Source organism: Notolepis coatsorum (genome assembly GCF_963971535.1).
Source record: "Notolepis coatsorum genome assembly, chromosome: 10".
In the NCBI taxonomy this organism is placed as follows: Eukaryota; Metazoa; Chordata; class Actinopteri; order Aulopiformes; family Paralepididae; genus Notolepis; species Notolepis coatsorum.
The window spans coordinates 31,865,476-31,888,592 of NC_140174.1; the positions used below are offsets into that span (position 1 = coordinate 31,865,476).

Consider the following 23,117-nt stretch of genomic DNA (forward strand, 5'->3'; position numbering starts at 1 on the left):
TTACCAATCCAATACCAGTATCAGTGCATCACTAGAGCACATGACACGCATGTTCCAGCCAACACATACAGTGCTAGAGACTAGAAACTAGAAGCTAAATGGGGATTTAGCATGTTAAGCATCGTCTTAATAAGCAATATGTGCTCATGCAGAACTGAGCAGAAGACTACAGATGGCTTATCTCCATTCGATTACTCCACAGAACTGAAGGGTCTGGGGGCGGACTTTGTGTTTGGTTTCGTCCAATCGATGGACGGGGAGAGGGACCCTCGCAATCTGCTGTTGGCCTTCCAGATCGCCGGGAGCATCATCCACCGAGGCTATGATATGGGTGAGCAAGTGCATGCACACACACACACGCACATGCACACGCACGCACACACACACACACATACACACGTATACACACCAGGGTAACTGTGGGGTATTAAAAAGTTCTCAATTCAAGGCCTTAAAACGTATTATGCATTTCATTTGCACAGGTATTACATTTTTGGAGCGGCAGCCCGGCTGTCAGGAGATTAAATAATCTTAAATATATGAAATGTTTTCACATTCAAGTCATTGTTTTTTGCGGGGCTACCTGGAGCTTGGTGCATCTGGCGAGAGCTTGTATGGAATGCGTGACAATATAAATTGGTGCGCAAGTGCAGCCGCCAGTTCAGTGTTGCTATGTGTTTTAAAATGTGTAGTTCTTTGCTAGTATGGTCATAACTTAAGTGGTATTAAAAAGGTCTTACATTTAACTTGTTGAAACCTGCAGATACCCTGACACACAAACGCATACTGTACACCAAGATCTTTCTCCCCCGTTTCTTTGGATGACTTGAGACGTCGTGTTCTTCAATCAGACAGAAAACAGGATCCCTTGCCGCGTGCCTCCGCTTTTAATTTCCTGTCCTGTGTCTGCAGGTAAATTCACGGAGGAGCTGTTTGAAGTGACGTCCTGCTACTTCCCCATCGACTTCAGCCCCGTGAGTCTGTTCCCCTTGTTTACTCAGCTGCTGGAAGCAGATGTAACCTACATAGCAGACGGCAGGGTGTCATCATTGACTTCCTGCGAAGCCTGGATGACCTCAGCAGAGGAGACGGTGACGCCTGGGTGCCGTCTGAAGGTCCCGTCTACCTGCTGAACCCGCGTCACGCGGCAGGGTTCTAACCACGCGAGTCCTTTCATGTGTTGTTGACACGAGAGCGGACTCTCCAAGATGTTCTTGCCGCGTCTTGTTAATGTTTGTCGTCCTCGAGGGGGTATTGAGTTGGCAGAAGCATCCGCGTTAGAAACTCATAAGACGATAGAGAAAACTATTTGAAAGGAAACGTACAATATTCATAAACATTTAAAATAATCACAACAAGTCATTGGTCACGTTCCTGCTGAAGTGCTGTAGGTGCTCAAGTGCAATAGAATTTTTGCACGGAATGTTTGTGTAGTTCTTGCTCTTCCAACATGGCTGCCTGTAACATGGCAACAATTGTTTTGTAAGGGAAGAGGCGACGGTTGCTAAGATAAAATAAGATATTCCTTTATTGATCCCCTTGGGGAATTTACAGGTATAGGCAGGGTAATATTAGAAATTAGGGCTGACCCCGGTTAGTCGACTAATCAAAAGGAGCTGTAGTCGACTGCCAACCTCTTAGTCTAATGCAAAAAAGAAAGTATAATATATACCGGTATTTTTTTTTTATCATTTTTTCCAAAAGCAAAGTGGCCTAGAAGCGTGGCTAATGCTAATGGTGCGCATACCAGAGAGGCTAACTGCCTAAGAAACGGGCACAGAGGCACTGAAAGAGGATTTCGACCATCTAATGAACACACTAGACTAGACAAATATCAAGATGTATCTATCAGTGGAACAATTGCATGCTTTCGCAGAGGACAATAATCCTTCAGTCGACTCCTTCAGACATTAAGCACCCCCACAGCTAATGGAATGGTAAAAAAAAAGTATCTATCACGTTTGAGATGAAATAGTGCAGAATCTAAAGGGGAACTACTGGTAGCCCAGAGCAGGTTCCCTTATCAGCCAAGAAATGTGGCATCAAAGCTCAACCCACAATAGCCAAAACAAACAACAAAGAGTACCCTTTACTGCTGGTCCGTCCTTATCTTATCTGCTTCCTGCTAGAATGTGGACAGGACTGAGGCCCAGTCCACACGAACGTGGGGTTTTATGTAACCGTGATTTGATGTTCGCGGTTGCACTGTTCGTCCACACGCAACCGGGTTTTTGGAACACTGCAACCGTGATCATTTAAAACTGGAGTCCAGGGTGAAGTTTTGGGGGAATCCCGGTTTCAGTGGTTGCGTGTAGACATAGTAACCGAGATTATTTCCAGTGTTTACGGCAGAGCTGTTGCAAGTAGCGTTCTATGAAAATGATTGTAACAAACTTTTTCTACTTTTCAATAGCGAGCGATATAACAACATTAACTCTTCTGGGCCAACGCTGTATCCAATGGAGGAAAGGACTTATTTGCGAGTGCATAAAACATATAAAATATAATAGCAATAGAACTAAATAACACAGTGGTCGTCAATGAGTTGCTTCCAGTCAACATGCACGAAACAGATAATTTTTTCATACATACATTTCCATTTTATACCGTGATGAATATCAATATATTTCTAGAGCATTCTGTCTCATCTCAATAAACCCCAGCAAAGCAGGCTTAAATGTATTTCCTTAGAAATCGTGCCATTTGTCGCTTGATTTATGAATAGTTTTCAAATAAATGCTAGATTATCGCTATTATATGTGTACTTGTGCACAAAGAGCAGCGGTGTCTGAAAAATCGGTTCTCCGTACTTTGGTCGGCGCGAACGATGGCGGTGATAGGAACATCTGATTACCCCAAGACTCGTAACATAAAGGCCTTACCTCACATCTGATGTCATGCAAAAAGATTAATCCAATTCCTGATCGCCATTCCAAATATTGATTGCGCTTATTGATCCAACGTTATATCCAAAAACACATAGATCCACGCTGCTCCCAGTCCCCACAGTCAATGCAATGGTATCCAGCTGCATCCCCGAGAAGTAAAACCTGGACCGGACTAATTTTTTTGCTGCACTGTCCCAACCAATCCAATCCAATGATTAGGGGGCGGTATTTGCCCTTTGCGAGCTCAGACCCAGTCCCAATGATAACGTCAGGCTGGATGGATGAAAAATGAATCGATATCGCTAATAAAATAAATATGTATTAAAACCCGGATTTTCTTGGGTTTGGCGCCCAGAGCATGGCGAGTTAACACAGACTATCTCGGGTTTGGCCTCCAGTGAGTTAACCAGACTGCTATATCAACAATGTTTGTGTCCAGCAAGCTAGTCTCCCCATGTGTAACGTTATTAAGCATTAACTTATGTTGGAAATTACAATTATCTATTAATTAATGACATGATGATTAAAGTATTTCCACTCCATTCCACGATACCAGCGCCTCACCAGCTAACCACACGTAAGCCAACAAAAATCAGCGATCTTTGTACGCTATGTACGCTAGCCGCAATGCTAACTATTATAATGGTAAATCCCAATCACATTAGCACGTAACAAAATCGGCGATCTTTTTGTGAGACTAAACTCTCCGCTCTTGGTGGTAAATTGTGTTGATGTTGGTTTTGTTTCATCAACAAATGAGGCAGAACACAGTGAATGTATCCTTTTTTGTTTGTTGCACTTTGTTATTGCTGCAAACAAATAATGAATGCTAATCTTCATGTTCAAGCGAGGTAATTTAAAGATGGCGGGTTTCTGTTTTGTGCAGGACGTTCCCCCGTATAGCAATGATAACATAGTGACGCGTTCAACCCTTCTGATTGGTTGAAATGGCCTTCATGTTTGAACTACATCGCCACCTATTGCTTTGTCATTGTACTACATGTATATTACATCACTCGGTAGCGGATTTTACAGTTGCGTGAGTACGTGGTTATTTTTTAAACCACTCGTGTGTACGGAGGATTCTTTTTTTAAAAACCTCGGTGTCAAAAATACCCGTGATAGTGTGGACTGGGCCTGAGATATAAAGGTCCACGTCAGGCCATATAAGGCCATGTCCAGACTAAACCAATTTCGGTCGTATCAGTCAAAGTATTTGATTGTATGCACCTTTCATCCACACGGAACTGCGTTCTGGCAGCCTGAAGACGCTATTTTCTGAAACCGGCTCCCAGAGTGCGCAATTCTGAAGACGCTCCCCTTGCGTCGCCATCTTTACAAGCGATACAAGTCTTTTCCTGAACCGTTATAGCCCACCTCTCCCTTATCCCGCGTGTGCAAACTCCCACATCACAACAACAATGGCATCAGAGTAGTTGCGTTCGTGTTACAGAAGCTATTGAGCTTGATCAGGCTTTTACAGCTAAATGTACTGTGCCTGTACTACAACAGATCGACAACAGATTGACATCTCCCTTAACGGCCAACTTGCAGGTTGTATTTTTGTTCAATAAACAATGTGACTAGGCCAACGCTGACTTTCATGAAGAGGGGGATTTTTTTTCCCGAAATTGACCCAGTTTTAGCGTTTTTATCAAACATTTTGTCGACCAAACCACAAGCTCCACGCACATGCATATTTTAATGCATGGATCAATAACGTGCGTGTGTCATCTTAATGCTGACGTCACGTCAGGTGCAGGGCAGCGAGGGGCTCTGAGACTCACACACAGCTAGTGGCAGAAGCAGAGAGCCTTGCAGTGCTACTAGCCGAGGAGTGATGAATGAAAATGTATCTGTTTCACTAACACTATTGCTCCGTGATCATAGCCATTCATCTCTAAAGCGAACCACTATTTGTAAAAGCCACAACCACGTTACCATATTTGTAATAATGTAAATCATTGTGTCGTTGTACATATTGTGTATATAACGTTAGTAGCTAGCTAAGTTAGCTAACGTAGCTTAGCTTAGCTTGGTAGCCAGAATTCTCTAAACTCATAACAATGCCAGATTTAAAATGGTTCTCTCCTCTTTGTATACCTTTGTCCTCACAAGTATTCTGCCAGGGAACTTATGGACACGACAATAGTAGTAGTTATAAGGTGTTTGAGCTTGTAACGTTAGTTAGCTCATAGCTATCGTGACTGATGCACCGAGTGGGGCTAAAGGGGCTACTATCGTATCAACATGCCGGGATGTGTAGCTTGCTAGCCGGCATGATGTGTGTGCAGTGCACAGGTCTGAGAAGAGGATCTGCACATTTTACTCGTTCCCCAAACTCTTTTGCATGGCCCGATTTAAAATGGTTCACGACAGTAGACATAATGCTAACGTTAGCAGGAGCCATATAGCCATATAGCCAGTACCCAGTAGTACTATGACCCGGACGGGCATAGGTTGCCTGAAGTGACGTCACAGCCATGCTCGCGTCTGATAAGCTTTTTGATTCGCTCCGTGCATGTATTCGTGCGTGGACCTTTTTAACCCTTTCTGAGTGGCATTTCCGGCATCAAATGGAAAAAAATTAATAATTAAATTAGATACCAATGATGTAAACTACCCATAATTGCAGAGTAGGGTTTAACCTGCAAGTTGGCCTTTAATCCGCATGCGCAAGCCCAGCCAACAAAAAAGAAACATGATACATATATGACTGGACACAGGGACAAGTTAAACATCAATCAATTACTTTAATACAACACAGGTAGTTCGAGCCGCGGCCTCTCGCTCTCCACTCCTTTGGAAACTAACGTTACATTAGCTATTCCTTATCTCAGATCAGATGTTCTCCAAAAATATTATTCCAATTCCTGATCGCCATTCCAAATATCGATCGCGTTTATTGATCCAACGCTGGGTACTGGAAACATATTCCACGCTGTTCTGATGGTCCACAATGAGTCCGATCTGCTCGGGTTACTTGCCTGAGTAGTAAAATGTGGATTCCGGACTCTTTTTTTGCCATGCGTTTCATTCAGTCTAATCCAAGTCAAGTCAAGTCAAGTCAAGTCAAGAGTTTTAATTGTCACGGCATACAGGTATACAATGAAATGCGGGTGGTCTTGCCCGCAACGATGTGCAATACAGTGGTACATATAATAGAATCAAAGAAGAAACAACATTGTGCAGTAACAGATAGCAGGTAACATGGAGTGACATCTCGGTATCTGTACATAGTTATTTACAGCGCATGTGTGACATGCTAGTTAGCTTTGGTAGTGCAATACACTGTTCCTATTATTCTAATTTAAAGTGACCTTTCCTTTGGCCATAAGTGTGCGTGTGTGCGACATGAGTGTGTGCCCGCTCATGTTAAAGTGTTAAGTGGCTGCTCGTGTGTGAGCGTGCACAGTGTGCGTGTCGTGTGTGTGTTCATGTGTGCTTGTGTGTGGACAGTTCAATGTTCTGAGCACTCAATGTACATTGTTCATGGCTCTGATGGCCTGGGGTGCAGTACCATCCGGAGAGACGATAGGGGGTGGTATTTTCCCACTTCAAGCTCAGAGAGAGAGTGCCAGTGGTAACGTGAGGCTAGATTGATGAAATGTGAATGGAAATCTCTAATAAAAAAGATTACGATTTAAAAAAAAAAAATGCATATCTCGTTCCTGGCACTCAACGGTTGGCATGAAATAACGAATTATGCCGTGGCTGGCACTCAAAGTGTTAATAGTCAGACACACTTAGTGGTGTGATATTCCTAGTAGTTCTTGAGTTCATATAATGAGAAATTATATGGATCTCGTAAACAAGTCACATTAGAACATTAATATTGTGCTTTTCCAGTGTTTTACCTACTCTACCACTGCACAGAAATTAGGCATTTTCTTTTGGAAGTGGTTACCAATGGCTACAGGCAGCCACGCTGGAAGAAAGAGAACGACACAAACGCCTCTATAGACGGTTTCAACTTGACAACATAAACTAAATGGACCCACATTTATTTCCTGTTGCAATGTTTGCTAAATGCTAATACAATAACTGATGGTAAATAAACACCGGTGCAAGAGCTGTTCCCTAGCAACAGAATTCCTGTGAAACCGTCCATTGCTGAGGCTAAATGTTCAACCTCGGAGCCTAAATACAGCTGGAATTAAGGCGTTGCCTAAACACTTCTGCATCGTTTACATGTAGACTGTAAGCCGGATATTATTATCTTTCAATGAGGGATGACTGCAAAACCTGTCAACTGCAGAATGCGGTTATTAAATATTTCAACTTTCGCCGTCCTCCTGCCAAGCATACTCGAACCGGACGTCGAGCCTGTCGAAGTTTGGCTCCTCTTTTGTTTTGTACGACAAAATAATGAGATGCTGTTTGCAGGAATGGTTTTTATTATCATCATCATCGCCAACAACTTCCCAATAAGTGTTGAGGACTGAGAATTCCACTTATCTTAAGTTCAACAATACAATGTGAACTAGACTGAACAGAATATGCAGCTCACCTTTACTGATGTCAACCAAGTGCATGTTTAATTCGATGTTAAAGGTGCTGTAAGTGGTATTATTTTGTTAAGGTGAGACACCCCTGGTGAATAGGGTAAGAAATCTAACTAATAGATATCACAATGAAACTTCCCCAGTTGATTACTTATATTAAGACGAGACTTTTTTGTATTACAAGTTTTCTGAAATTGTATGTTTAAATATGCAAATTGAGCATGATCTACTTAAATATGCACTAATTTGCATATAATTCCAGGACAGAAATCTGAACATTGGATAAAGCTATTTTCAAAATTATAGTTTCATTTTGTTGACATATTAGAGCCAAAGGTTATTACAGAGGGGATTTTGGATATCTCTTTGTATCACTCCATAAATCAGAAAATACTGTCAAGTCCATTTGTATGGTAAAATTCCATATTTCGCCATGTTTTTAGGAATAAAATGTGATATAAATCAGGGTATGAATGCGATATCAACAAACCCTTCTGTAAATACCTTCATAACATAGAATAGAACTGGAAGGTTTGGTGTATGTGAGTGCTACTGAAGTGGAGATTTCTGGCTCAGAGTATGAAGAAAAACTCATTTTGAGAAAACGGCCTTTAAATATTTGTATGGTAAAATTCCATAAATTTTTCTTTGAAACAGCTATTTACAAACACAATACCTAATCAAACCATTAGTAATAGACAACCTAAACACATGCCTGATAACTGAATAATAATAATAATAATAATAATAATAATGATATTGAACTGAACAGAACTACACACAGGCTACAAACAGTGTAGTAACAGTGTAGTACAGTGTAGTACCCCCTAATAGGCAAAAAGATATTTGAATAGATATCACTATGAAACTTTCCCAGTTTATGTACATATAAACTAAGAAAAAATATATTGCAAGTTTTCTTAATTTTATTTTTATATATGCAAATGAGGCACTTCCCCATTAAATATGTGCACATTTAACATGTAGAGCAAAAAAATAACACATTTTAACATTAAATGTTAAAAAGGCCACTACATGAATGGAATGAATCAAAACAACAGGCAGAATACACTGGCTGTTATACCACACATTCCACACAGAATTACAAGCTCATGATCCCTTGATTGTTTTTCACCGTCTTGGTTTTCGTGTTTTGAAATACATGGAAGTGAGTTAGTTCATCAGCTCATTGAAATGCGCTCATACCGACGTTGTACGAAAACAAAGATGGCGGCGAAGTGAATAAGGCGAATGAGGAGGCCGGAAGGGTCATTGGGGAGGAGGCTGAACGCAGGAGAGAAGGTTCTGGTGGGATCCGTTCCCAGGTCAGCAGGCGTACGCGTGGTTTCGGAAAGTGGGGGGTCTTGACCGTGACACCGTCTCTGTGCTAGATTGTTTTTTTTATTATGACGTAATCATGCGACGCAATACAGGAAACAGCGGTTCTCGTGTTTGTCTCAATGTGCAACGCGGTGATATTGGTGTTGCAACAGGATCACAATGCCATCTTCCTCAACTGTGTCTGCCGGGTTGTTTTGGTTAGACATGTTGACACAGACTACTGGCCACGTGTGTTGTAATCACAGGGTTAAAACAACTAAGCCTTTTATCCAAAGCCTGCCATCAACCTGATATCTCTGATATTAATACCATATTTTAGCCTGATATCTCTGATACCCTATTTTAGCCTGCTATCAACCTGATATCTCTGATATTAATACCATATTTTAGCCTGATATCTCTGATACCCTATTTTAGCCTGGTATCAACCTGATATCTCTGGTACTGATACCATATTTTAGCTTGGTATCAACCCAATATGCAATGCCTGTATTGGTGCATCCCTAATACCCCTTGTTGGAAAACCACTGTTATAGAAAACCTGGAACACGTGTAAAAGATATAGTTTCATAATGTATTCTGTGTCATGGTGTTGCTTAGTTGTAATCAGAGGGTTAAAACAACAAAGCATTTTATCCAACGTGTCTTACAGTACAGTACCTTGAGTGCATGTACTGTATTTCTAGTATAGATTTCCCTGATGGAAACTGGCTGTGTTAGTACCATGCTCCGGCGGTTTAAGCGACACAGAGGCACAAGTGGTATATATACCTTAACACTTTGGATGCCACGCCATGTTTTCCTTTTTACCCCCTTGATGCCCAAACCCACTCCAATGTTAACTTAATATCGCCTAATCTATGTTTTAAATTATGGCTATGTGTCTAATCTGCCCGTCGCTTATCAAAGACTCATTTTCCAGTCAACATTGTCAAGGCAGATTGTTTTTTTATCGCTTCATTTCCGTTTGATAGCATTTTGAAAATCACTCGTTTTCTCGGAAAAAGCAACCCTATGATGATAATCGTCTTTTACTGGAATATTCCAGAACGTTGTCATTTGTCTGCCTATTTATGAATCGTTTTCAAATAAACGCTAGATGATCGATAGTATATGTGTGCGCACGCACGCTCGTGCCGCGCGCTGATAATCGCTGCTCTTATTTCCTGATGGCTTTTACAGTGAAACAGCAATATCACATATAGTGGAAACGCTTATATCTCCCTGAAAACGAGTCTGATTATCCTAAGACTGATAACATAGATTCCTTACCTGACATCAGATGGTATCCAAATGGTATATTCCTATTCCTGATCACCATTCGAAAAAATCGATAATTGTATTGATCCAGCGTGTGTACAGTATAACACATATTTGCCGTGGCACCAAGGTTCCAGAATGAACTCTGGTAGACCCCGGTTACATCAGTGAGAAGTAAAATGTGGAGTCAGAAATCCGTTCTCCCATTCACTTTCATTGAGTCCAATCCAAAAGGGTGATTTACCATCTGGGAGACGATAGGGGGCGCTTTTTTCACATCGGAGCGCCGGCGGTGCCTGGATATCCAACGGTAGGCTCGCTTGATGCAATATGATTTCAGATCACTAATAATTTTTATTTATTTTTTTTTTTAAACGAGAAATCTCGTGATGGGCATTCAACGGTCGGGGCGTAAACCCGAGATATCTCGGGCGTGGCATCCAAAGTGTTAAAGGAACACGCCAACATTATGGGAATTATGTGCTTACCGTCTTGAGTCAGACAAGAAGATAGATACCAATTTCCTCTCTGTGCGTTCAGTATAAAGCGATATGTGGTGCCTAGCCTATCTTAGCACAAATTAATTGAAGCGGATGTGTAGTGGCTAGCCTAGCTTAAAATTCCGGGAGAGGTCTTTTTGGCCAACGCCTCAGCTAGCTGCTACGCAATGGTAGTTTTTGTGTCTTGTGAACCCATCATATATCACAATGGCTCTGCTTATATTATTTTGTTTATGTCTATCATAATATCGTATGAGTATTGTACGACTGTGTTTAAAACATAGCAACACACTCATAGTATGGTTAGGTGTCAACAGATGATTATGTCTGATCTGTGTCTTGTCTCTGTGTGATCCCCTCCACCCCCTCCTCACCCCTCCTCCAGCCTCCAAATGATCCCCATGGCATCACCCAGGAGCAACTCATAAAGGCTCTTAGGGCCGTTCTCGCAGGAACGCCACGCTTCGCTGAGGTAGGGCTCCACGTGTCTGTCTGTCTCTCTTGACCGTCTGTTTGTCTGTCTGTCCATCCATCCATCAATTACCTATTCTTTATTCCAGTTCCTCTTGCCGCTGATCATTGAGAAACTGGACTCTGACGTTCAGAGCGCCAAGCTGGACTCCTTGCAGACTCTGGTGAGAAACGGCCTTCACTCACTCACTCACTCACTCACTCACTCACTCACTCACTCACTCACTCACTCACTCACTCACTCACTCACTCACTCACTCACACACACACACACACACACACACACACACACACACACACACACACACACACACACACACACACAGCCCTTCTCACTACAAGATACACTACACCACACAGGTACCCATGTACATGTCGAAATACTTCCCAAAGGTCAGTGAATACCATGCCCACAACACCAGAGGGAGTTCCACAAATCATGTGCAACCCAGATTCGGCACAAACAAGGGACTAAACACATTTCGCAATTATGCCACAACAATGTGGAACTCCCTACCCACAGCTGTAAAAAGATGTGAATCCCTACCCACATTCAAAACCGCTCTTAACACTTCTGGCGCCAACAGCAGAGGGCGCTGTGTCCCTTTAGCGCCAGTGCTTTAGCCAATGTAGGATAGGACTTATTTGCGAGTGCTTAAAATATATCAAATATAATGGCAATAGATCTAAATAACACGGTGATTGTCAATGAGTTGCTTCCAGTCAACATGCACGAAACGGATAATTTTTTCATACATACATTTCCATTTTATACCGTGATGAATATCAATAAATTTCTAGAGCGTTCTGTCTCATCTCAATAAACTCCAGCAAATCGAGCTTCAATGTATTTAGTTAGAAATCGTGCCATTTGTCGCTTGATTTATGAATCGTTTTCAAATAAACGCTAGATTTTTCGATATTATATGTGTCCTCATGCACGATACAGAAGCGGGCTGAAAAATCGCTTATCCGTGCCTTGGTCTGCGCCAACGGCACACACACACACACAGACACGTTGTGATCGCTGTGAAAGAAACATCTGATTAACCCAAGATTGGTAACATAGAGTCCTTATCTCACATCTGATGTCCTGCAAAAAGATGAATCCAATTCCTGATCGCCATTCCAAATATTGATCGCGTTTATTGATCCAACGTTGTATATCCAAAACACATAATCGACGCTGCTCAGAGTGTCCCCAGTCAATGTGTTATAACGGTACTGCATGCCCGAGAAGGAAAACCTGGACTGGTCTTTTTTTTTATGCACAGCCCCAGCCAGAGGGATTCCAATGATGAGCAATACCATCCGGAAGACGATAGGCGGTGGTATTTGCCCTTTGCGAGTTCAGACCCATTCCCAAAGATAACGTCAGGCTAGATGGATGAAAAATGAATGGATATAGCGAATAAAAGAAATATCGATTAAAACCCGAGATTTCTCAGGTTTGGCGCCCAGAGCATGGCGAGTTAACCCGACTTATCTCGGGTTTGGCCTCGAATGGGTTAAAGAGCACCTACGGGAGGCTGCAATTCGAAACTGGCCACCCTAAAGGTCCAACCCCCCCCCCCCCCAAATAGACGGTCTCCTCCCGTATGTATATATTTTCTCCCCACCGTATGTATATTTTTTCTTCTGCCCACCACCCATCCCCTCCTAATGTACAGTCTCTCCCCATCATATGCATATAATCTCTGTTAGGATCTATGGGTAACAGTACTGTATATTTGCATATCGTATATGTCACAAATGTAACCATGTATGTTGTGTATGTCATAAATGTCACTATGAATTGAAAATGGGGGACCCTGATGTAAACAAGACAAACGTCTTTCTCTGGTCTGCATCCCCTTAACAATTGTGTGTATTGAGCTGTACTGTATTGTACCCATTCTGCAATCTGTTAAATAAAGTTTTCATTCATTCATTCATTCATTCTCCCACGACTCATTATCATCTCCTGCCATGAGCTCATCTGTCTTTTAACTTACACTACACGGTACACTGTGATCTCACGAGACTTGTGTGTGTGTTTGCAATACGTTACAGGCCGCCTGCGTAGCCATATATGAAGATAAGCAGCTGGCTGAGTTCCTGCCAGGGCTGTGGGCCTCGCTGCGCAGAGAGGTACGCTGGGGCAGGATTTTGAGGGAAAACAAGTGTGGTTGTATTGACCGGCTGTGTGCATGTCTGGTGCCCCTAGCTTGCCAAGACCTGAGCATTAGTACAATTTACCCCCAGGGATTATGTTTTTCTTATATCAGGGTGTTCCCTAAACAATGGTATAAGGGCGAGCCATGTGTTTAATTATTATTATTTAAGCTTTAATTTATTTTTCAGTGACAGCTTGGGGCCAGCTTAGAAACGGACACATCATTGTCTAATATGTGGTTGCTCTGTCCCACTGTGTGTGTGATTGTGCATGCATGCGTGTGTTTTAGTGTTAAACTATTGTGCAACCTTATACACTGTAAATTACTTTGAACTGTTTGCTATTTTTTTTTAATTATGTTTTTAAGTTGCAGGAAATTACAGAAAATGGCTTTCTTTATTGCAAATTAGTTTTGCCTCCCGGACGGGGAGGCACAGGACCACCCTCTGAGTTGAGACTCAGCACCATCTCTTTTGAAAAGCCTGTTTATTACAGTGTGTGTGCAGCCGTTTCTTCTGCAGATGATGCGTAAGTGTTCCAGTAGCAGTAAAGGCTGGATGTGACCTGTGACCTCGCTTCACTCGCTTTGACTACCGTGTCACGCAGTCCTCAACTAGCTAACTGTATCTGAACAACGGTCCTCAACTAGCTAACTGTATCTGAACAACAGTCCTCAACTAGCTAACTGTATCTGAACAACAGTCCTCAACTAGCTAACTGTATCTGAACAACAGTCCTTACCTAGCTAACTGTATCTGAACAACAGTCCTCACCTAGCTAACTGTATCTGAACAACAGTCCTCACCTAGCTAACTGTATCTGAACAACAGTCCTCAACTAGCTAATTGTATCTGAACAACAGTCCTCAACTAGCTAATTGTATCTGAACAACAGTCCTCAACTAGCTAATTGTATCTGAACAACAGTCCTCACCTAGTTAACTGTATCTGAACAACAGTCCTCACCTAGCTATCTGTATCTGAACAACAGTCCTCAACTAGCTAACCGTATCTGAACAACAGTCCTCAACTAGCTAACCGTATCTGAACAACAGTCCTCAACTAGCTAACTGTATCTGAACAACAGTCCTCAACTAGCTAACTGTATCTGAACAACAGTCCTCACCTAGCTAACTGTATCTGAACAACAGTCCTCAACTAGCTAACTGTATCTGAACAACAGTCCTCACCTAGCTAACTGTATCTGAACAACAGTCCTCACCTAACTAACTGTATCTGAACAACAGTCCTCACCTAGCTAACTGTATCAACAACAGTCCTCAACTAGCTAACTGTATCTGAACAACAGTCCACTAACTGTATCTGAACAACAGTCCTCAACTAGCTAACTGTATCTGAACAACAGTCCTCACCTAGCTAACTGTATCTGAACAACAGTCCTCACCTAGCTAACTGTATCTGAACAACAGTCCTCACCTAGCTAACTGTATCTGAACAACAGTCCTCACCTAGCTAACTGTATCTGAACAACAGTCCTCAACTAGCTAACTGTATCTGAACAACAGTCCTCACCTAGCTAACTGTATCTGAACAACAGTCCTCAACTAGCTAACTGTATCTGAACAACAGTCCTCACCTAGCTAACTGTATCTGAACAACAGTCCTCACCTAGCTAACTGTATCAACAACAGTCCTCAACTAGCTAACTGTATCAACAACAGTCCTCAACTAGCTAACTGTATCTGAACAACAGTCCTCACCTAGCTAACTGTATCTGAACAACAGTCCTCACCTAGCTAACTGTATCTGAACAACAGTCCTCACCTAGCTAACTGTATCTGAACAACAGTCCTCACCAAGTTAACTGTATCTGAACAACAGTCCTCACCTAGCTAACTGTATCTGAACAACAGTCCTCAACTAGCTAATTGTATCTGAACAACAGTCCTCACCTAGCTAACCATATCTGAACAACAGTCCTCACCTAGCTAACTGTATCTGAACAACAGTCCTCACCAAGTTAACTGTATCTGAGCAACAGTCCTCACCTAGCTAACTGTATCAACAACAGTCCTCACCTAGCTAACTGTATCTGAACAACAGTCCTCACCTAGTTAACTGTATCTGAACAACAGGCCTCACCTAGCTTAACTGTATCAACAACAGTCCTCACCTAGCTAACTGTATCTGAACAACAGTCCTCACCTAGCTAACTGTATCTGAACAACAGTCCTCACCTAGCTAACTGTATCTGAACAACAGTCCTCACCTAGCTAATTGTATCTGAACAACAGTCCTCAACTAGCTAATTGTATCTGAACAACAGTCCTCACCTAGTTAACTGTATCTGAACAACAGTCCTCACCTAGCTATCTGTATCTGAACAACAGTCCTCAACTAGCTAACCGTATCTGAACAACAGTCCTCAACTAGCTAACCGTATCTGAACAACAGTCCTCAACTAGCTAACTGTATCTGAACAACAGTCCTCAACTAGCTAACTGTATCTGAACAACAGTCCTCACCTAGCTAACTGTATCTGAACAACAGTCCTCAACTAGCTAACTGTATCTGAACAACAGTCCTCACCTAGCTAACTGTATCTGAACAACAGTCCTCACCTAACTAACTGTATCTGAACAACAGTCCTCACCTAGCTAACTGTATCAACAACAGTCCTCAACTAGCTAACTGTATCTGAACAACAGTCCACTAACTGTATCTGAACAACAGTCCTCAACTAGCTAACTGTATCTGAACAACAGTCCTCACCTAGCTAACTGTATCTGAACAACAGTCCTCACCTAGCTAACTGTATCTGAACAACAGTCCTCACCTAGCTAACTGTATCTGAACAACAGTCCTCACCTAGCTAACTGTATCTGAACAACAGTCCTCAACTAGCTAACTGTATCTGAACAACAGTCCTCACCTAGCTAACTGTATCTGAACAACAGTCCTCAACTAGCTAACTGTATCTGAACAACAGTCCTCACCTAGCTAACTGTATCTGAACAACAGTCCTCACCTAGCTAACTGTATCAACAACAGTCCTCAACTAGCTAACTGTATCAACAACAGTCCTCAACTAGCTAACTGTATCTGAACAACAGTCCTCACCTAGCTAACTGTATCTGAACAACAGTCCTCACCTAGCTAACTGTATCTGAACAACAGTCCTCACCTAGCTAACTGTATCTGAACAACAGTCCTCACCAAGTTAACTGTATCTGAACAACAGTCCTCACCTAGCTAACTGTATCTGAACAACAGTCCTCAACTAGCTAATTGTATCTGAACAACAGTCCTCACCTAGCTAACCATATCTGAACAACAGTCCTCACCTAGCTAACTGTATCTGAACAACAGTCCTCACCAAGTTAACTGTATCTGAGCAACAGTCCTCACCTAGCTAACTGTATCAACAACAGTCCTCACCTAGCTAACTGTATCTGAACAACAGTCCTCACCTAGTTAACTGTATCTGAACAACAGGCCTCACCTAGCTTAACTGTATCAACAACAGTCCTCACCTAGCTAACTGTATCTGAACAACAGTCCTCACCTAGCTAACTGTATCTGAACAACAGTCCTCACCTAGCTAACTGTATCTGAACAACAGTCCTCACCTAGCTAACTGTATCTGAACAACAGTCCTCACCTAGCTAACTGTATCTGAACAACAGTCCTCACCTAGCTAACTGTATCAACAACAGTCCTCACCTAGCTAACTGTATCTGAACAACAGTGCTCACCTAGTTAACTGTATCTGAACAACAGTCCTCACCTAGCTAACTGTATCTGAACAACAGTCCTCAACTAGCTAACTGTATCTGAACAACAGTCCTCACCTAGCTAACTGTATCTGAACAACAGTCCTCACCTAGCTAACTGTATCTGAACAACAGTCCTCACCTAGTTAACCATATCTGAACAACAGTCCTCACCTAGTTAACCGTATCTGAACAACAGTCCTCACCTAGCTAACCGTATTTGAACAACAGTCCTCACCTAGCTAACTGTATTTGAACAACAGTCCTCACCTAGCTAACTGTATTTGAACAACAGTCCTCAACTAGCTAACTGTATTTGAAACACTGATGCCAAAACTATACGTTGTTTGCTACTTTTACATGGTGCTACAAAAGCTTGCTAGTGATTTTTCTTTGTTTCTTTTCTGGCTCCAAGGGCACAGCGAATAGCTGATTGAAGCTTGGTGTTGTCATGTTAGATACAATTACGCATCTGTAGTGATTGGCTTGTAAAGCAGCTTTTTTGGTATTGACATTTGATATCAAAATTGTTTGATACTGGGTTGTATCAACGTGATTAGGTCGATACCTTGGCGCCACCATTTTCTGATACCCAGCCCTCTTGAGTCAATATTCCTCTCTCTTCCTCCTCTCTGCACAGGTGTTTCAGACGGCCAGTGAGAGGGTGGAGTCTGCAGGCCTGGTCGCCCTCGCAGCTATCACCTCCTGTCTGTCTCGCTCCGTCCTCAACTCAGACTCCGAAGACTCGCTCAGCGTTTTCCTTGACCTCGTGCTTAAAGGTAAAACCTTGTCGTTTCTTTACCTGGGTGGAAGAGACGGCCTAGGTGTTTTTTTTGGATGACATGTCTGTGTGAAAAGGCAGTTCGATCTCGCTTAAAATATCTAAATAAAGTATTACTCCACCACAGGAAAAAGGTACATATTGTACATTATGTTATTGCTTTAATTAATATATTGACATATTTACAAAAATATAACAATTTAAACTTTTAACCCTAACACCTAACCATAACCCTAACTTTCTATTTTAACCATAATTAAACGTTAAAACAAATCATCATAGTATTGCTGTGTTTGTAACAGGGTGGATGGGAAGCTCTAGTGGTGAGCACAGTCGCAGTGTTTTATTATATTTATGTAAATATATTACTTATACAAGATATAATAATATTACGTATGGCTGTAACATAACATACTTAATTTTTTTTTAAATTTTTCCTGTGATCTGTTAGTATTTTATTTACGTTTTCTGATGAGACTGTGTTGAAAAAGGCTACAGCAGGGAATTGTGGGATTGCTACGTGCTGTTCGTCTGGTTGAAGGGGCAACGGCGGTATCATTAGAGTTTACCAACCTAGGATGGCTTAGAGTAGACGACAGAGTACAGCAACTTGCAATGGGCCTGGTCTACAAGATACACTATACGACCGGGGTGCCCATGTACATGTCAAAATACTTCCCAAAGGTCAGTGAATACCACAACCACTACACCAGAGGAAGCTCAACAAATCATGTTAAACCCAGATTCGGCTCAAACAAGGGACTAAACACGTTTCGCAATTATGCCACAACAATGTGGAACGCCCTACCCAAAGCTGTAAAGGAATGTGAATCCCTGCCCACATTCAAAACCGCTCTTAAAGAGCACCTACGGGAGGCTGCAATTCGAAACTGGCCACCGTAAATGCCCAAAACCCCCACCACCTCCTAATAGACAGTCTCCTCCCCACCGCATGTATATATTCCCTCCCCGCCGTATGTATATTTCCCTCCCACCCACCCACCCCCTCCTAATGTACAGTCCCCTCCCCATCATATGTATATACTCTGTCAGGATCTAGGGGTAACAGTACTGTATATTTGAATACCGTTATGTCACAAACGTATCAGTACTAAATACCTATATGTCCCTATGCCATAAATGTCATGTATGTTGTGTATGTCAAATAAAGTTTTCATTCATTCATTCATTCATTCATTCATTCATTCATTCATTCATTCATTCATTCATTCAGAGATGGGGTTCCTGAACTTGTTCATAGCTGGACCAGAGAGATGGGGTTCCTGAACTTGTTCATAGCTGGACCAGAGCGTGAACAGAGATATTTTGCTTGGCAGCCAACAAGCATGGTTGAGTTTAGTTTTTGTTAGTTTCCAGAGTGTGGGTTTGCTAGTTTCAGTTTAGTTTTTATCGTTTAAAATTGTGTAGTTTTAGTTTAGTTTTTATTAGTTCCACCTTTAACTTTATTTTTTACACTTTTTATTTACTTTTAGATCTTTTTTGTTTTGTTTATTATAATATGGGGGATATTGTCAGGGGCAAGATTCAACAAGTTGAGAATAGGTATACAAACGCATCACTTTGTGAAGACTGTTGAGTCACAGTCATGTAGACATTCCAGTCTCGGTAAACATTGTGCATCAGTCAGTGCCTCCTCAGACTTGCTGTGTTGACAAAGACTTAAAGGTTATTAATATACATTTTCTGTATATTTCTGTATACTTATTTAATTTGTTTTGTAAGTACACAATATCGTTTCAGCTAGTTTAAACTTTTATTTCAGTTAACAAAAATATTCTTCCTCACCTATTTTTTGTTCTTTTGTTTGGTTTTAGTTAACTATACTTACTATAATAACCTTGGTACAGATCCAATCCATAACCATTACGCTCCAGAGACTGTGCAAGACAAGATAAGTATGAAATAAAATAACATAGTATAGCATGTAAATTAGAAGTAAAAAAAAAAAAATGAGGTCACAGTGTTCAGTATAGACATATGTACAATGTTCGATGCAGAATAGACGTAACTGAGTTACCATATAATATACAATACTATGCAGTGTACTAATATACAATACTATATAGTGCAAGGCAGAAATGGGATGAGGTGCAATTTAGGTACAATTTACAGTAGGTGTACGAGTTGTAGTGCAAATCCTTTATCAATAAATATAAAGTGTTTGTGTGATCTAAAGTGTGGAGAGTGGGTGCTGCAGTGTGTTGTTTGTTTAAGTGAGTGTGTGCGTGTGGGTGTGTCTGCTGTGTGCATTTGATGGTTGTTGCATAGTGTTTATTGTTCGTTTAGCAGCCTGATGGCCTGGGGATAGAAGCTTCTTCTGAGTCTTTCTGTGCTCGCCTTAAGACTCCGGTATCGCTTGCCTGACCGCAGCAGTTCAAAGAGGCAGTTGTTCGGGTGGCTCGAATCCTTAATAATTATCTTAGCCTTCCCCCTGCACCGCTTGTTGTAAATGTTCTGGAGGGTGGGAAGCCCCCCTCCAATTGTGCGTTTGGCTGAACGTGTCACTCTTTGTAGTCTGCTACGGTCTTGTGCAGTGCTATTCCCAAACCAGGAGGTGATGTTGCCAGTCAGGATGCTCTCTATTGTACATGAGTAGAAGTTCCTAAGGATCTTCTGACTGACTTGGAACTTCCTTAGGCGTCTGAGGAAGTAGAGGCGTTGTCGTGCCTTCTTCACAACACTGTCAATGTGTGTGGTCCATGTCAAGTCCTCGGATATGTGGGCTCCGAGGTACTTGAAACTCTCTCAACCGGTGCCCCGTCGATGCTGAGGGGGCTGTAGTCCTTGACCCCCGACCTCCTGAAGTCCACAATCATCTCTTTTGTTTTGCTGACGTTCAGGGAGAGGCAGTTCTCCTGACACCACTGTGACAGATTTTCTACCTCTTCCAGGTAGGCCCTCTCGTCGTTGGCAGAGATCAGGCCCACCACTACTGTGTCATCAGCAAATTTGATGATTGTGTTGTTGTTCCGCTGTGCCACGCAGTCATGTGTGTACAGGGAGTAGAGGAGGGGGCTCAGAACACAGCCCTGGGGGGCCCCTATGTTGAGCGTGATGGATGAGGAGGTGCAGTTGCCTGCTCTTACCACCTGGGGTCTGCCCGTCAGGAAGTCCAAGACCCACTGGCAGAGGTCATAGTTCAAGCCCAGGTCCCTGAGCTTGGCTATGAGTTTGGAGGGGACTATGGTATTGAATGCTGAGCTGTAGTCGATGAACAGCATTCTCACATAGTTCCCCTGCCTCTTGTCCAGGTGTGATGCTGCTGTGTGCAGCACATGGGCTATGGCGTCCTCCGTGGACCTGTTGGGGCGATATGCAAATTGCAGGGGGTCCAGGTTGATGGGGAGGGAGGAACAGATGTAGCCCTTCACTAGCTTCTCAAAGCACTTCATGGCTATGGAGGTGAGGGCTACAGGGCGGTAGTCGTTGAGGCAAGCGGGCGTAGATTTTTTGGGTACAGGGATGATGGTGGACTTCTTCAGACAGGTGGGGATGACAGCCTGTTCCAAGGACAGGTTGAAGATGTCAGTGAATACCGGGGCCAGTTGGTCGGCACAGACTTTTAGGACGCGGCCGGGGATGCCGTCCGGTCCTGCTGCCTTCCTGATATTCACTTTTTTAAAGATCCGTCTCACCTCATGCTCTGTTACCCTGAACACTGAGTCTCCATCAGCAGACCCCCCCCCCCCCCCATTGCCGTGGTTTGTAGGCTGGTGTTGTTATTCACAGCCTCAAACCTCGCATAGAAGGAATTGAGATCATTTGCTAAGGATATGTCACTGTTCAGCTTGAGGGAGGTGCCTTTGTAATCTGTCATTGTTCTGAGGCCCTGCCACATGCCTCTAGAGTCAGTCTGTTCAAACTGAAGTTCAACTTTATCCCTGTAACGCCGTTTTGCCTCTATTACTGCTCTCCTGCTCAACCTGATATGTCTGATATTGATACTCTATTTAGCCTTGTATCAACCTGATATCCCTGATATTGATAATTTGATATCCTACTTTAGCCTGGTATTATCAACCTGATATCTCTGATATTAATACCCTATTTTAGCCTGGTATATCAACCCGATATATCTGATACTGATACGCTGTTTTATCCTGGTATCAACACAATATCTCTGGTACTGATACCATATTTTAGCCTGGTATCAACACAATACTCAATACCTGCATCCCTAATAGCCCTTGTTGGGAAAACCAATGTTGTAGAAAACCTGGAACATGCACAAATGATATAGTTTCATAATGTATTGTATGTCCTGGTGTTGTTCCAGACTGCCAGCACCACCTATGCGAGCCGGACCTGAAGCTGGTGTGGCCCAGCGCTAAGCTGCTGCAGGCTGCCTCTAGCGCCTCCTACAGGGCCAGTCACAGAGTGGCGGCAGCGGTCATGCCGGCTCTCGTAGAGCAGTACAACAGCAGAACACAGGTAAGGCAGATCCAGGATCAGGGGTTTTTATTTAATTTATAACAGAGGTTTGGACCTTTCTGTGACTCGCCATGGATCATCCGCTCAGAGTTTTGTTCAAACTCATCGAACCAGTTTCACAGATACGGATTTGGCTATTAAATACTACAGAATTCTAATAATTCGTATGCCACTCCTATGTCTAACGACAGTTCATCATTTGCAAACATGAACAACACTCGAAACCTATTAAGACCTTGACCGTTTATAATTTCTCTAGTTTTGTTCATTATAATATGGGGGATATTTGTCAGGGGCAAGATTTAAGAAGTTCAGAAAAGGTATTGTGTAACACAAACATCACTTTGTGAAGACCGTTGACTCAGTCATGTAGACATTCCAGTCTACACTGAGTTTTCTTCTGTATATTTATTTTTTAGTTACAATATCGTTTTTATTGTATAACATATTTTATTTATTGAATACATTTTTTTTACCTTTTGCTTAGATTTTTCACCAGGGTTTCATCACATGGCTCTTGATATTGGATTTTAGTTTTGGGGAAATTCTCTACTAGAAACCTCTACCTTGACTAACTACCTTGAAAACTGGACTTTGAAGAAGTCTTTATTTGTAGCACATTGCTACATCGTCATGCAGCGTACACACACATATGAGATAGGCGACGCATAGGACACACACACACGCACATCTTTTGGTCGCGGTTGAAATGTCCTCTCTGCATTTGACCCATCCCGTCGTCCTTCCCCCCAAGGGCAGCCAGGAGCAGACATGGGTTGCAGTGTGGGGCCGCACCCGGGGACCAATCCAAGTGCTCCCGTCTGTCTTCGTCAGGGCAGCGTTAGCGATTGGTTCTGATAGTTTTTCCATTGGGTTTATCTCTTTTTCTGGAGGGGAAACCCTTACGAGCACAGGGGGAGTGAAAAAAGTAGTAGAACGCGCTCACCTCACTAGACTTGACACTGGGTGCTGTAACCTCTGATATCATACATAAAATGCATCCAGGCACACACTCCAGGTTTTTCAAATGT

The 23,117-nt window shown here is 42.4% G+C and overlaps 1 protein-coding gene across 2 annotated transcripts in view; it reads left to right on the plus strand.

Annotated features, from left to right (window-relative positions):
* mms19 (MMS19 homolog, cytosolic iron-sulfur assembly component) overlaps positions 1 to 23,117 on the plus strand; it is a 72,735-nt gene that overhangs the window by 10,599 nt on the left and 39,019 nt on the right. For both annotated transcript variants that reach the window (XM_084323213.1, XM_084323214.1), the window contains exons 7-13: positions 203 to 331; positions 913 to 974; positions 10,880 to 10,966; positions 11,055 to 11,129; positions 13,018 to 13,095; positions 17,494 to 17,632; positions 21,932 to 22,086. In XM_084323213.1, the coding sequence (XP_084179339.1) occupies positions 203 to 331; positions 913 to 974; positions 10,880 to 10,966; positions 11,055 to 11,129; positions 13,018 to 13,095; positions 17,494 to 17,632; positions 21,932 to 22,086 (725 nt within the window). The remainder of the gene's footprint in view (positions 1 to 202; positions 332 to 912; positions 975 to 10,879; positions 10,967 to 11,054; positions 11,130 to 13,017; positions 13,096 to 17,493; positions 17,633 to 21,931; positions 22,087 to 23,117) is intronic.